General features: G+C 42.4%; 1 protein-coding gene across 1 annotated transcript in view; it reads right to left on the reverse strand.

Annotated features, from left to right (window-relative positions):
* CLDN19 (claudin 19) overlaps window positions 1–11732 on the reverse strand; it is a 52718-nt gene extending 40986 nt beyond the window's left edge. The window contains exon 1 of the mRNA XM_069742481.1: window positions 11191–11732. Coding sequence (XP_069598582.1) covers window positions 11191–11413 — 223 coding nt within the window. The 5' untranslated portion in view covers window positions 11414–11732. The remainder of the gene's footprint in view (window positions 1–11190) is intronic.
* Window positions 11733–16911: the final 5179 nt, after the last annotated feature.

The raw sequence follows: 16911 nt of genomic DNA on the forward strand, positions 1-16911 counted from the left end.
ATCTAATGCCCATATAAATAGCACACATAGTGCTGGAGAATGCCATCCACTGCCCATATAAATAGCACACATAGTGCTGGAGAATGCCATCTACTGCCCATATAAATTGTACACACGGTGCTGGAGAATGCCATCCACTGCCGATATAAATAGCACACATAGTGCTGGAGAATGCCATCCACTGCCCATATAAATAGCACACATAGTGCTGGAGAATGCCAGCCAATGCCCATATAAATAGCACACATAGTGCTGGAGAATGCCATCTAATGCCCATATAAATAGCACACATAGTGCTGGAGAATGCCATCCAATACCCATATAAATAGCACACATAGTGCTGGAGAATGCCATCCAATGCCCATATAAATATCACACATAGTGCTGGAGAATGCCATCAAATGCCCATATAAATAGCACACATAGTGCTGGAGAATGCCATCCAATGCCCATATAAATAGCACACATAGTGCTGGAGAATGCCATCCAATGCCCATTTAAATAGCACACGTGGTGCTGGAGAATGCCATCCAGTGCCCACACCAATAGTACACATAGTGCTGGAGAATGCCATCCAATGCCCATATAAATAGTATGCATGGTGCTGGAGAATGCCATCCAATGCCCATATAAATAGTACACATAATGCTTGAGAATGCCATCCAATGCCCATATAAGTAGTACACATAGTGCTGGAGAATGCCATCCAATGCCCATACAAATAGTACACATAGTGCTGGAGAATGCCATCCAATGCCCATATAAGTAGCACACATAGTGCTGGAGAATGCCATCCAGTGCCCACACCAATAGTACACATAGTGCTGGAGAATGCCATCCAATGCCCATATAAATAGCACACATAGTGCTGGAGAATGCCATCCAGTGCCCACACCAATAGTACACATAGTGCTGGAGAATGCCATCCAATGCTCATATAAATAGTATGCATGGTGCTGGAGAATGCCATCCAATGCCCATATAAATAGCACACATAGTGCTGGAGAATGCCATCAAATGCCCATATAAATAGCACACATAGTGCTGGAGAATGCCATCCAATGCCCATATTAATAGCACACATAGTGCTGGAGAATGCCATCCAATGCCCATATAAATAGCACACGTGGTGCTGGAGAATGCCATCCAGTGCCCACACCAATAGTACACATAGTACTGGAGAATGCCATCCAATGCCCATATAAATAGTATGCATGGTGCTGGAGAATGCCATCCAATGCCCATATAAGTAGTACACATAGTGCTGGAGAATGCCATCCAATGCCCATACAAATAGTACACATAGTGCTGGAGAATGCCATCCAATGCCCATATAAGTAGCACACATAGTGCTGGAGAATGCCATCCAGTGCCCACACCAATAGTACACATAGTGCTGGAGAATGCCATCCAATGCCCATATAAATAGCACACATAGTGCTGGAGAATGCCATCCAGTGCCCACACCAATAGTACACATAGTGCTGGAGAATGCCATCCAATGCTCATATAAATAGTATGCATGGTGCTGGAGAATGCCATCCAATGCCCATATAAATAGCACACATAGTGCTGGAGAATGCCATCCAATGCCCATATAAATAGCACACATAGTGCTGGAGAATGCCATCCAATGCTCATATAAATAGTACACATAATGCTTGAGAATGCCATCCAATGCCCATATAACCTGGAAATTGTGAACCTGGAAATTATAGGCCAGTAAGTCTAACCTCTATTGTTGGTAAAATATTTGAAGGGTTTCTGAGGGATGTTATTCTGGATTATCTCAATGAGAATAACTGTTTAACTCCATATCAGCATGGGTTTATGAGAAATCGCTCCTGTCAAACCAATCTAATCAGTTTTTATGAAGAGGTAAGCTATAGGCTGGACCACGGTGAGTCATTGGACGTGGTATATCTCGATTTTTCCAAAGCGTTTGATACCGTGCCGCACAAGAGGTTGGTACACAAAATGAGAATGCTTGGTCTGGGGGAAATTGTGTGTAAATGGGTTAGTAACTGGCTTAGTGATAGAAAGCAGAGGGTGGTTATAAATGGTATAGTCTCTAACTGGGTCGCTGTGACCAGTGGGGTACCGCAGGGGTCAGTATTGGGACCTGTTCTCTTCAACATATTCATTAATGATCTGGTAGAAGGTTTACACAGTAAAATATCGATATTTGCAGATGATACAAAACTATGTAAAGCAGTTAATACAAGAGAAGATAGTATTCTGCTACAGATGGATCTGGATAAGTTGGAAACTTGGGCTGAAAGGTGGCAGATGAGGTTTAACAATGATAAATGTAAGGTTATACACATGGGAAGAGGGAATCAATATCACCATTACACACTGAACGGGAAACCACTGGGTAAATCTGACAGGGAGAAGGACTTGGGGATCCTAGTTAATGATAAACTTACCTGGAGCAGCCAGTGCCAGGCAGCAGCTGCCAAGGAAAACAGGATCATGGGGTGCATTAAAAGAGGTCTGGATACACATGATGAGAGCATTATACTGCCTCTGTACAAATCCCTAGTTAGACCGCACATGGAGTACTGTGTCCAGTTTTGGGCACCGGTGCTCAGGAAGGATATAATGGAACTAGAGAGAGTACAAAGGAGGGCAACAAAATTAATAAAGGGGATGGGAGAACTACAATACCCAGATAGATTAGTGAAATTAGGATTATTTAGTCTAGAAAAAAGACGACTGAGGGGCGATCTAATAACCATGTATAAGTATATAAGGGGACAATACAAATATCTCGCTGAGGATCTGTTTATACCAAGGAAGGTGACGGGCACAAGGGGGCATTCTTTGCGTCTGGAGGAGAGAAGGTTTTTCCACCAACATAGAAGAGGATTCTTTACTGTTAGGGCAGTGAGAATCTGGAATTGCTTGCCTGAGGAGGTGGTGATGGCGAACTCAGTCGGGGGGTTCAAGAGAGGCCTGGATGTCTTCCTGGAGCAGAACAATATTGTATCATACAATTATTAGGTTCTGTAGAAGGACGTAGATCTGGGGATTTATTATGATGGAATATAGGCTGAACTGGATGGACAAATGTCTTTTTTCGGCCTTACTAACTATGTTACTATGTTACTATGTACTGTACATACTTCCCACTTTATTGTGCTGTAAAATATAGATTATTTTTGAATGGTGGTCTCCCTCATTGAACACGACAATGTCTGGTCCTGGCAAGCCGAAGTCCACGGCATCATGCGGTCTGCAAGGGTATAGCGTCCTCACAGCTAAAGTCCACACGCCCTGCCAGGAGCCCTATTTTTATGTAGCATACAGGGCGGTAAGCACGAGTACCTAGCCCACGGCTACCATCCTGCGCCACGATACATACACACAAGGGTTGCCTAAATCTGTTGATGTCAGCAAGGTCATCAGAAAGTCATATGTGTATAGGGGGTTTCTCTACTCTCCCCTGACAGATAATGCAGAGGGGGAGAAGGATAAGGCACATTGGATTTACAATGAAAGATGCTTTTGTTTTCTTAAAGATAAGCCGCTGTCGGAGCATTCTGGGGGGAACAGAGGAGTCTGGAGGGAACAGAGGAGTCTGTAAAGGACAGAGAAGTCTGGAGGGGACAGTCGAGTCTGGAGGCAACAGACGTATATACAGTTAGGGCCAGAAATATTTGGACAGTGACACAATTTTCGCGAGTTGGGCTCTGCATGCCACCACATTGGATTTGAAATGAAACCTCTACAACAGAATTCAAGTGCAGATTGTAACGTTTAATTTGAAGGGTTGAACAAAAATATCTGATAGAAAATGTAGGAATTGTACACATTTCTTTACAAACACTCCACATTTTAGGAGGTCAAAAGTAATTGGACAAATAAACATAACCCCAAAAAAATATTTTTATTTTCAATATTTTGTTGCAAATCCTTTGGAGGCAATCACTGCCTTAAGTCTGGAACCCATGGACATCACCAAACGCTGGGTTTCCTCCTTCTTAATGCTTTGCCAGGCCTTTACAGCCGCAGCCTTCAGGTCTTGCTTGTTTGTGGGTCTTTCCGTCTTAAGTCTGGATTTGAGCAAGTGAAATGCATGCTCAATTGGGTTTAGATCTGGAGATTGACTTGGCCATTGCAGAATGTTTCACTTTTTGGCACTCATGAACTCCTGGGTAGCTTTGGCTGTATGCTTGGGGTCATTGTCCATCTGTACTATGAAGCGCCGTCCAATCAACTTTGCAGCATTTGGCTGAATCTGGGCTGAAAGTATATCCCGGTACACTTCAGAATTCATCCGGCTACTCTTGTCTGCTCTTATGTCATCAATAAACACAAGTGACCCAGTGCCATTGAAAGCCATGCATGCCCATGCCATCACGTTGCCTCCACCATGTTTTACAGAGGATGTGGTGTGCCTTGGATCATGTGCCGTTCCCTTTCTTCTCCAAACTTTTTTCTTCCCATCATTCTGGTACAGGTTGATCTTTGTCTCATCTGTGCATAGAATACTTTTCCAGAACTGAGCTGGCTTCTTGAGGTGTTTTTCTGCAAATGTAACTCTGGCCTGTCTATTTTTGGTATTGATGAATGGTTTGCATCTAGATGTGAACCCTTTGTATTTACTGTCATGGAGTCTTCTCTTTACTGTTGACTTAGAGACAGATACACCTACTTCACTGAGAGTGTTCTGGACTTCAGTTGATGTTGTGAACGGGTTCTTCTTCACCAAATTAAGTATGCGGCGATCATCCACCACTGTTGTCATCCGTGGACGCCCAGGCCTTTTTGAGTTCCCAAGCTCACCAGTCAATTCCTTTTTTCTCAGAATGTACCCAACTGTTGATTTTGCTACTCCATCCAATCCTATCTCTCTGATGGATTTTTTCTTTTTTTTCAGCCTCAGGATGTTCTGCTTCACCTCAATTGAGAGTTCCTTTGACCGCATGTTGTCTGCTCACAGCAACAGCTTCCAAATGCAAAACCACACACCTGGAATCCACCCCTGACCTTTTAACTACTTCATTGATTACAGGTTAACGAGGGAGACGCCTTCAGAGTTAATTGCAGCCCTTAGAGTCCATTGTCCAATTACTTTTGGTCCCTTGAAAAAGAGGACGCTATGCATTACAGAGCTATGATTCCTAAACCCTTTCTCCGATTTGGATGTGGAAACTATCATATTGCAGCTGGGAGTGTGCACTTTCAGCCCATATTACATATATAATTTTATTTCTGAACATGTTTTTGTAAACAGCTAAAATAACAAAACTTGTGTCACTGTCCAAATATTTCTGGCCCTAACTGTAGGTGACAGGTGTCTGGAGAGGACAGAGGAGTCTGAAGGGGACGAAGAAGTCTGGAGAAAACAGAGGACACCGGAGAGGACAAAGGAGTCTGGAGAGGACAGAGGAGTTTGGAGGCAACAGATGTCTATAGATGACAGGTGTCTGGAGAGGACAGAGGACTCTGGAGAGGACAGAAGACTCTGGAGAGGACAGAAGACTCTGGAGAGGACAGCAGCACTCGCATAGTAACAAAGGAGTGCTCAGCCAAGTCAAGCGCTACTGATGTTGAGCGAATATGTTCGAATTCGGTCGCCAAATATGAATTTTCCGTATTCGGGCCATATCGATACCCTATTCGTGCCGAATGTATATTTGATGATCGGTTCTGAACATATTCGGTAATATCTACTCCCATTGACTCCAATGACGTTTGACTGTGTTCGGAGAATGTTGCAAAAACAATATTTACTGCTGATCATAATCAGAAGCAAATTTTGAAAAATTCGCTCAACTCTAGTTACTAACTACAAGGGAGTGGGGAGAGATAGCTCAGATCCTTTATCCGACATTTACGCATTGTGTATGGGGGGCTTTACTGCTAGGTTCCGCTGATTACAATGATAACTGATGGTTTCTGCATGGGGGTACCATGTGATTAACCATACTGTGCCCCTTCTAACAAGCAGAAATTACCCAAAGCAGAGAACCCCTTTAAACTATAAAGGGGCTTTTTTACATTGTGCATATATGCTGTATTAGGCCATGTTCCCAGTATTACCGAATGCATGAAATATATTTATGAGCGTTTGATGCCCTTAAAAACGATCTAATTCAGAACTAAACATTTGCCCGTTAGGTGTCCTGAGCCAAAGTCCGTCCGATAAAACCAAGCACTTATAGTAACAATGAGCATCATGGACATTCTGGAATTTATCATCCCATATTTATTACTAGCAACATTTTTTATTATGTTTTTTTATACTTAGGACAAGTGTACCTGATGCAAATTCCAAAGTGAATTATGTTGAAAATCTGCATAAAATCCAAGATAATTTTGTGTCCTATCTTCTATGGGCTGATTTGAGGGGAATCCGTCAGCAGCATTTCATACCGTTTATATACCCATGAAACTATTCAAAAGTCAAGTCCAGCAATACCTTTCCATGGCCAGTGCGTTCCTTGGTTAATGAGAAATCAGTGTTTGAATTGATAAGGAAATGACCATGGTAGACTGAAGCTTGTGTCACTCCAGCTCTATTCCCCGCCCAGCACCATCTCCTCCTGCTTGATCAACAGCTCCATTGCCTGAAATCACAAAGTCACGTAGGAGGAGGTGGTGCTGGGTGGGGAATAGAGGTGGAGTGACTGAGGCTTCAGATCTACCATAGCTCTTCAGCCTCATTTGCATATCAATTCAAAAGTTGATTTCTCAGCGACGGATTAACGGACTGTGCTAGGAAAGTGCTATATGTCCATGAAAATAGTTTGGAGGTGTGTGTGTGTGTGTGTGTGTGTGGGGGGGGGGAGTGGTGGTTAAATCCTGCTGACAGATTCCCTTTAAATACAGATAAGGATTATCATGTCATCTTTTGATGCAGATTCGATGCAGAAACCACGTCAGGTGGATTAGATGAATTAAAGGGGATTAGCAGTTTCAGAAAATCTGTGTCCTCAATCTATTGTTTGTTTTTAAAACAAAACCGTGTGCTTTACTCATCCTCCCCAGGTCCAGCAATGAGTTTCTGCTGCACCTGCAGATGTATTTCATTATCTGTAGCGCCGAGCGTCATCACATCGATAGCAATGTGGCCATCACTGAGCTCAGCGGCTCTGCCAGAGTTGACGGAATGAGCAGCGTCAGAGCTGCTGAGATCACCGATTGGCTGCAGCGTTGTCATGAGATCACCGATTGGCTGCAGCGTTGTCATGAGATCACCGATTGGCTGCAGCCTTGTCAATGTGACGTCAGCACTTCACACAGGAGCAGCAGAGACTCACTGCCGGATCCAGAGGGGGTGAGTAGAGCGCCGTTTTTAAAACAAACGGCAATTGGGGGGACAGGGATTTTTCGGAAACCGGAAGTTACCTTTAAGTGAGGTTAGAGAGGTGGATCTTCGGAATGTCAAACTACAAATCCGCAACAGAAATCAGAGGGTCGGATCCAGATTTTTGCAGCTGATTCCATGTAAACCCGCCCTTGCCGATCACCAATAATAAACTGTTGCGGTAAACACGCAATTGGCATTACCAAAGTCTTAAAGGGAACCTGTCACCTGAATTTGGCGGGACTTGTTTTGGGTCATATGGGCGGAGTTTTCGGGTTTTTGATTCACCCTTTCCTTACCCGCTGGCTGCATGCTGGCTGCAATATTGGACTGAAGTTCATTCTCTGTCCTCCATAGTACAGGTCCTTCTCAAAAAATTAGCATATAGTGTTAAATTTCATTATTTACCATAATGTAATGATTACAATTAAACTTTCATATATTATAGATTCATTATCCACCAACTGAAATTTGTCAGGTCTTTTATTGTTTTAATACTGATGATTTTGGCATACAACTCCTGATAACCCAAAAAACCTGTCTCAATAAATTAGCATATTTCACCCATCCAATCAAATAAAAGTGTTTTTTAATAACAAACAAAAAAACCAACAAATAATAATGTTCAGTTATGCACTCAATACTTGGTCGGGAATCCTTTGGCAGAAATGACTGCTTCAATGCGGCGTGGCATGGAGGCAATCAGCCTGTGACACTGCTGAGATGTTATGGAGGCCCAGGATGCTTCAATAGCGGCCTTAAGCTCATCCAGAGTGTTGGGTCTTGCGTCTCTCAACTTTCTCTTCACAATATCCCACAGATTCTCTATGGGGTTCAGGTCAGGAGAGTTGGCAGGCCAATTGAGCACAGTAATACCATGGTCAGTAAACCATTTACCAGTGGTTTTGGCACTGTGAGCAGGTGCCAGGTCGTGCTGAAAAATGAAATCTTCATCTCCATAAAGCATTTCAGCCGATGGAAGCATGAAGTGCTCCAAAATCTCCTGATAGCTAGCTGCATTGACCCTGCCCTTGATGAAACACAGTGGACCAACACCAGCAGCTGACATGGCACCCCACACCATCACTGACTGTGGGTACTTGACACTGGACTTCAGGCATTTTGGCATTTCCTTCTCCCCAGTCTTCCTCCAGACTCTGGCACCTTGATTTCCGAATGACATGCAAAATTTGCTTTCATCAGAAAAAAGTACTTGGGACCACTTAGCAACAGTCCAGTGCTGCTTCTCTGTAGCCCAGGTCAGGCGCCTCTGCCGCTGTTTATGGTTCAAAAGTGGCTTTACCTGGGGAATGCGGCACCTGTAGCCCATTTCCTGCACACGCCTGTGCACGGTGGCTCTGGATGTTTCCACACCAGACTCAGTCCACTGCTTCCTCAGGTTCCCCAAGGTCTGGAATCGGTCCTTCTCCACAATCTTCCTCAGGGTCCGGTCTCCTCTTCTCGTTGTACAGCGTTTTCTGCCACATTGTTTCCTTCCAACAGACTTACCATTGAGGTGCCTTGATACAGCACTCTGGGAACAGCCTATTTGTTGAGAAATTTCTTTCTGGGTCTTACCCTCTTGCTTGAGGGTGTCAATGATGGCCTTCTTGGCATCTGTCAGGTCGCTAGTCTTACCCATGATGGGGGTTTTGAGTAATGAACCAGGCAGGGAGTTTATAAAAGCCTCAGGTATCTTTTGCATGTGTTTAGAGTTAATTAGTTGATTCAGAAGATTAGGGTAATAGGTCGTTTAGAGAACCTTTTCTTGATATGCTAATTTATTGAGACAGGTTTTTTGGGTTATCAGGAGTTGTATGCCAAAATCATCAGTATTAAAACAATAAAAGACCTGACAAATTTCAGTTGGTGGATAATGAATCTATAATATATGAAAGTTTAATTGTAATCATTACATTATGGTAAATAATGAAATTTAACACTATATGCTAATTTTTTGAGAAGGACCTGTACACGCCTGCGCAAGGCAAGATTGCTTTGCGCAGGCGTGTACTACAGAGGACAGAGAATGAACTTCAGTCCAATATTGCAGCCAGCATGCAGCCAGCGGGTAAGGAAAGGGTGAATCAAACACCCGAAAACTCCGCCCATATGACCCAAAACCAGTCTCGCCAAATTCAGGTGACAGGTTCCCTTTAAGACGTCTACGTTGTACCCTATAAATCTCGCTCAGGATAATTAGGCTGGAACGTTAAACTCTTCTTTGTCCTTGGATTTTTCAATGAGCGGAGCATTACCGATTGGACATGAATAATAAATACCCGATACTTTGTTTAATTTTTTTCTAGTAACTTAAACTTAATTAAAGAAAAAGATGCTAATTGGAAACAAAAACTGTAAGATAATAAAAAAAGGATAATACATGTTACTCACATCACATACGATTAACATGTAACATAACAACTATAATCACAGTATTATCATTAGTACACTCATCACCATTTCCATTTCTTTTATCGGTCTGTGTTAAATATCAATGTTATGATAGAATAGTAACAATAATAATATTTTATAATATTATAATGAACGTAAATGTCTTATTTTTCTCATTGTGTTATGATAGAATAATAAGAGTTATTATTAATAACAATGTATAATATCATCATGGCATAATGAACGTAAATTTCTTATTTTTCTCATTTATTTTAATATTTGTGTGTCAAACATCGATGTTATGGTACAATCATATTAATAATTATTAAGAATAATAATTTATAACGTCATAAAGGCATAACTGAACATAACTATCTTTCGTTATTTAACACACATTAGATGGTGGCTTGTGTGATGACCTGTAATAAAAACTTTTGCAATTTTCATATTCATTTAAGTTATTGAATTTTTTTTAGAAGTTCTGGATAAAACCGCAATGCGTGCAGGCAGCTTTCGTGTTATTCTGCGAAGGAATGAAAAAAAAAAAAAAAGAGTCGAGTAACTTTTAGCCGCTGTTTGAAGACAAAATAACTGTATGTGGATAAACCTATAATACTCTCTGTATGTGCAGAATTCATATGGAGCAGCAATGTCCCTTAAAACAAGTGATTGCCCAGTGAGGAACTATATATATATATATATATATATATATATATATATATATATATATACACAATGTATATATACAAATACATATATACACAGCTACATCAGAAACCTATATATATATATATGCCCCAAGCGAAGGAAACCCAATGACCCATTGTAGCAAAGTACAGTATATATGTATATATATATATATATACATATATACATACATATATAGTGTATATATATGTATACATTTATACTATACATTGCTACAATGGGTGGTTGGTTTTCCTTTGCTTGGGGCATACATATAGTTTTCTGATGTAGCTGTGTATATATGTAGTTGTATATATATATATATATATATATATATATATATATATATATATATATATATATATATATATATATATATATATATATATATATATGTTCTCTCCGTGTTTGCGTGGGTTTCCTCCGGGCACTCCGGTTTCCTCCCACATTCCAAAGACATACTGATAGGGATTCTAGATTGTGATCCCCATCGGGGACAGTGATGATAATGTGTGCAAACTGTAAAGCGCTGCGGAATATGTTACCGCTATATAAAAAATTAAAGATTATTATTAAAAATAAAGATTATTATATATATATTTTTTTTTTTTCTGATGTAGCAGTGTATCTGTTACCCCTGGTGGCTTGTTGGCATCACCCTTGGCGCCCAGGACCATCGCTCCTTCCGCCAAACCAAAGAATAAGGTCACGTATTATTAATCAAAGCTTCATAAATCAATCTAATTAAGTGTATAAATATACGACCCCCCCATGACGGTCTCGTTACGCACCTTCCAGGGAGAGGAGAGAGTCGTAGACTTTGCACTGCACCTGCCCAGTACTCTGGGAAGCACATGACATCCACAGTCCCTCATATAGTCCCACTGCGGTGATGATGGCATCTCCGGCATAGGACGATTGCTTCCATTGAGGTAACGCTGTGGTTGAGATGATTCCAATCCATCCTCCCAGAGCCAGAAAATAGCCAAGGAGCTGGATCCCCGAATTCGCCATGACTTAATTAATAAAGTTCAATTACTGGAATAAATGGAAGAAAAAAAAAAAAAGGATCCCTTGAATGCGCCCCGTTATAGGTCCGGGAAGAAGATGGTGGGATAAAGTCACAAGGTGCAAAATAGTGACTTTCCCTGCAAGTTTGGAGGAAGAGGAGGATGATGGAGTTCAGTAGCAATTCCTGACGGCGCTCTCCTCCCAGGCGGAGATGTGGATGGGACACTGGTGTCTCCAGAACTTCATGGTTACCCTTGGCCCAGTCTCTAGGACAAGTAGGGGACAAAGTGGTAACAAGAAGATGAAAAAACCCACAACTGGCACTAATGTCTAGAAGCAGCTCACAGAATGCCAGGAAGGCTGGTCCTCACATTAATGGAATTCATAGGAACACCCACAGAGGGAAAGGCAGAACTCCCGGAATTTAGGATTAACACTTTGTAAACCCCTTACGTAGGAACGATCATTTCTGATCATTGCCGATTTGCGCAATTATCTGTAAAACTAAAATCCGCGTTACGTTTTCCCCCCATGCAAATCTGTAGCCAAAATTCTCAATATCGTTACTACATTGATAATTGATCCTGCATATTATATATTATTTCATTGTTTCTTGAAAATTAAACACTTCTAGATCCATATTTGTACAAGAAGGACATAACTGAAGCTGGATGGCGGAGATCTTTACTCGTGGAGCTGATATAATCGTCAGCTTACAGTGTCATGTCGACATGTCAGAAAAATACACTTGGATTCGGCTCCCGTTTAAAGGGAACCTGTCACCCGGATTTTGCTGTTTAATCCGACAGCAGTATAATGTAGGGAGAGAAACCCTTATTCTAGGGATGTGTCATTTACTGGGCTTTGTGTGGTAGTTTCAATACAATCAGTGTTTTATCAGAAAAAGATTATTACTGCCTGACTAGGACTCAGGTGCAGGCCAGTCAAGCTAGACTGTGTAACCCCGCCCCCCCACCAATCAGTGATGTGGGCGGGGTTATACAGGGCTCAGCATTTGAGCTCTAGATCTGCAGCAGGGAAAACTGTACTTCTATCATAACTGCTGCACCCAGTAAACTAAATGACACATCACTGGAATCAGGGTATTTGTCCCTACATTGTGCAGTTCTCAGATTACATAGCAAAAAATCTGCTGACAGATTCCCTTTAAAGGTTTTTTTTTTCTAAACCAACAAACCAAAGGTGGTTTTCTAAAAACAAAAAAAAAAATCCAGCTAATGCCTCCTTGTGATTTTTGATGAGGTTTTCAGATATGACATGTTTTTTTTACGAGTTTTTTTACGCAGTTTCGAAGAGGTTTTCGAAGATTCGTTTTTCAGTGTGTTTTTTTTCTGCAGATTTTTGACTTGAGAATATAATCTTTGGAGCAGATCCTCCTTATATCAGAGATGTAACATGTCACTTCTTTTTTTTTTTTCCCGCAGAGAGGTTTGTAGAATCTCTTTGGAAGGAAACAGACAAAACTCGCTGCATGAACGGCAATGTGGATTTCCCATTGGAATCAGTAGGACGAGTATTGCGACTATTTAAAACAGGTTTTGCTGGGGATTTCGAAACAGATCTGCTTCAAAATACACGTGAAAAATATTCCATGCGAACAGACCCAGAATGGTTGTATAGTCCTTTTTGACACTTAATCATTGCCCCCTTAGACTTACTGACAGCTCCTCAGTGTCCCTCCTCCCTGCTGCTGCTGAGATCTCACAGTGCTCAGTACAAGCTGCTCCTCAGTGTCCCTCCTCCCTGCTGCTGCTGAGATCTCACACTGCTCAGTACAAGCTGCTCCTCAGTGTCCCTCCTCCCTGCTGCTGAGATCTCACACTGCTCAGTACAAGCTGCTCCTCAGTGTCCCTCCTCCCTGCTGCTGCTGAGATCTCACACTGCTCAGTACAAGCTGCTCCTCAGTGTCCCTCCTCCCTGCTGCTGCTGAGATCTCACACTGCTCAGTACAAGCTGCTCCTCAGTGTCCCTCCTCCCTGCTGCTGCTGAGATCTCACACTGCTCAGTACAAGCTGCAGCTGTCAGTCTGGCTGGGTGTGCAGAGACTGAATCCATTTGGCCTTATGAAATGCTTTTTTTTAATATTAGGTTTACTCAACCATTCTGACTTGCTTTTCATAGTAAGTACAGCAGCCTCATCAGGTCTACAAAATCTATTTATGCCTCCAGTTTATATTTTGAAAACTGGTGATAGACCCTTTAAAGTGTTATACTCAATATCCATGGCATAAATGTTAACGTTATGATCAGTGGGTGCCACTGCCCCCCCCCCCTTCCCTTAAGAACGTAGCGGTGTCCTGTTGGACTGCTTCGGTCATTCTCTATGGGACTGCTAGAGAAAGGTAAGCTCTCCGGCCGTCCCATAGGAAATTAATGGAGTATGCCTGTCTAAAAATGCATACCGCCAGGGTATTTTAGAGACCTGTTCTCAGGGTCAGTGGTAGTTCCAGCGTTTGGACCCCCAGAAGTCAGAAAATGATCAACTATCGCTTGATAACTTTAAATGTCGGGAATATCCCTTTAAGGGCTAGATATTTCACTCTGCAAGGGTCATTTTTTGGTAGTGTATATAGGACTTAGATAAGACATATTATACAGTGTGTACAAGTGTACGGGCTTCGCTTTGATACTGCTATGTGGCCAGTGTGACCCCCGAAGCTTCTACAGCACAGAACGCATTGTCCTCCCTCCCCGGTTCAGTGGGTTAATGAACATGTGTGTGGGTCCAAACTCAATCACGTCAGGGTTTTCCAACAAAGCCGCTCATTGAGAACGATTTAAGACGCTTGTGCCGCAGAATGAAATCACATCCATATAATCGTGGAGTTGTGCTGCCGAGAAACAAAGTTTGGACAGTGAGGACACATAAGAGCCATTGTGTGAAGGAGAAACCATTAATTCAGATTTATATGTAACACTTGGTGAAAATGTGTTGTTTTTATTATTCGTTTTAGATGACGAATTCCTAGAATCCATCTATTCGAGCGATTCCTTTATTTATTGGGAACTACATCGTTAAAGGGGCAGAGACCAATGAAGAATACGTTCTCCTCCTCTAAGTTGTTGCCTTCTGGAAAAGAGCCTTCATAACAAAAATATGGGACCTCCTCTCTATGGGCAGGTTCATGCCAGCCTCCCATGGATGGAAGGGTGAGACAATTTTTCATATACCTCCTTATATGATTGAAGGGCAATGCCAACTTCAGTTCTGTCCCGCTAGACCAGTGTTCCCCAACTCCGGTCCTCAAGAGCCACCAACGGGTCATGTTTTCAGGATTTCCTTAGTATTGCACAGGTTATTGAATGCTTGCCTGTCCAGATGATGCAATTATCACCTGGGCGATACTAAGGAAATCCTGAAAACATGACCTGTTGGTGGCTCTCGAGGACCGGAGTTGGGGAACACTGCGCTAGACCAATGGCTGGTACCATAGGTGTCATAGCAGCTTATGGACCACTCTCCAAAGGTAAAGCTGGAGGTCATGTGGCACTTGTACTAAGGTGGCTCTGACATCATAGCTACCTACTATTTTTGTAAACTGGGACCCCAAAGAAAAGCTTAAACTTGGTCTTTTCTTGCCACTCACCATAGAGGGTCCGGGTGAATAAATGAGACCAAAAACAGCACCTCCTATATCGAAGGCCCCCACAATGGCCACTTGTCCCTTTGGTATTTTGATTCCGGTTGAAACGTTTATGTCGAAGGTCTTGTCTAGAGACCTTGGAAAACAGAAAAAGAAATAGAAATGATGGCATATGTACATTCTAAGTGCCAGGAAAAGGCAAACATATCCATAAGCCCCTATTTACCGAGCGGATGCCTAAAAGGGTCCTTTTGACCTCCACCGTTGTTTTAAGACCTCCATTTAAATTGGACAAAAATGGGCTGACAAATGATCATCCTATATAGAAGAATAAAACATCTCAGAAAGCATTGGTTATGCTGGATTTTTCAGGTAGTGCTTATTATTTAGCCCCCCCAAAATATCCAATATGTTCCACCAGGTTCCACCAGGTTGTTGAAAGACACTGCACGTTCGTTGGTCAGGCAGACAGGCACCAGTCAAAATGAACAATCGTCTGTCTCACCGAGAAACTGCCATTATGGTCGACACCAACCATTTATCTAATGTATATTATTATCATGGATGGATGTGTGCCATAAATCGAAGCACCCTCCTAAGAGCTACCTCTACCAGAGCTCTATCGTGATGGGACCAGAGCCTAAGGTTTGTGTCACAGAGGGAATTCTCCATTTATTGGCCTTACCTGTACCCCTTAAGGTTATTGTACTTTTGTTTTCCCCATAAATCCCTTCTTACTGGATTTCTTTGTCTGCATACTCCGTTCTTGTGACTTTTCCGTCCAGCAGGATTAATATCACCGTGGGGAACCCCAGTCCGGTTGGACCTTCAGGCTCTCACATGTTCCCAGCAGGATCCAGGCAGTTTGTGCTTCACTAGTCTTTGTATCACAGTTTGCAAGGTTCCAGCTGGTGAACATGACAGCATTTACATTCCACCTTCCGTATTATGAGAAAGGACCAGTCAACCAAGAACTCAAGTGACCGTAATTACCTAGAGGCCACACGGCTGACCAGTCAGGGTCCTCCGACCATTCATGTACCGAGCTTGATCCATTCTGCACATCTCCCTAATGATGAACCTGATTGCTAAGTTCACACGAGCGCCTAAAAAGAAAAATCGCCCGACTTTCATCCAGAATAAAGCCGACATTTTTTGCCCATCTCTATTTTTATACATCGGCAGTTATTACAATTTACAAGATGAAATTCCGATGTAAAAGTGATTGTCCGGCCTTAAGCTACAAGTCCGCAGTCACTCTATGTGACCCTGTCTTGTGAATCCTAACGTTGCATGTACTGCGCATGTGACTGCAAAGATGCAATTTGCATACTTCTGGTTACATTCAGACTAGACTTGTCTGGCTTTGCGCCCGTCTAGTCGGCATGTGACCGAATGTATGAAAATCACTCCCAGGTGAATCTGCACAGCGTGCAGTGTGCTCGCCATGAGGATTCACAAGTCTACAGTCACATAGAATGACTGCAGACTTGCAGCTTAAGGCCGGACAACCCCTTTAACCCTGCTGTTGTCTTCGGTCAAAAATGACCGACCTTCAATATTCTTTAAAATATTCAAGACGCGGCCGACCAACCCATCCTCATATAAGTCAATCAACCACAAGTTTCAGAACCGCATCTTGAACACCCCAAAAATACCAAAGTTCAAAATCAGTCTCCCCAGACCGAAGACAACAGCAGGGTTACAAAACTGCAACGTAAACACCAGATATTACACGGATGATCCGTCTACTCACAGACAAGAATGGATGAGTATCATAGGTTCCGGTAGTGTCAACTTGGCATAAGATTGTAACCACGCTGACCCCCGCATTAGATCATCTCGGCCTTGTCACTAGCTAAGTCCCAGTGATTTTTTTAAGGAAAAGTCAACTCT

Source organism: Ranitomeya imitator, chromosome 10, assembly GCF_032444005.1.
Source record: "Ranitomeya imitator isolate aRanImi1 chromosome 10, aRanImi1.pri, whole genome shotgun sequence".
Lineage (NCBI taxonomy): Eukaryota > Metazoa > Chordata > Amphibia > Anura > Dendrobatidae > Ranitomeya > Ranitomeya imitator.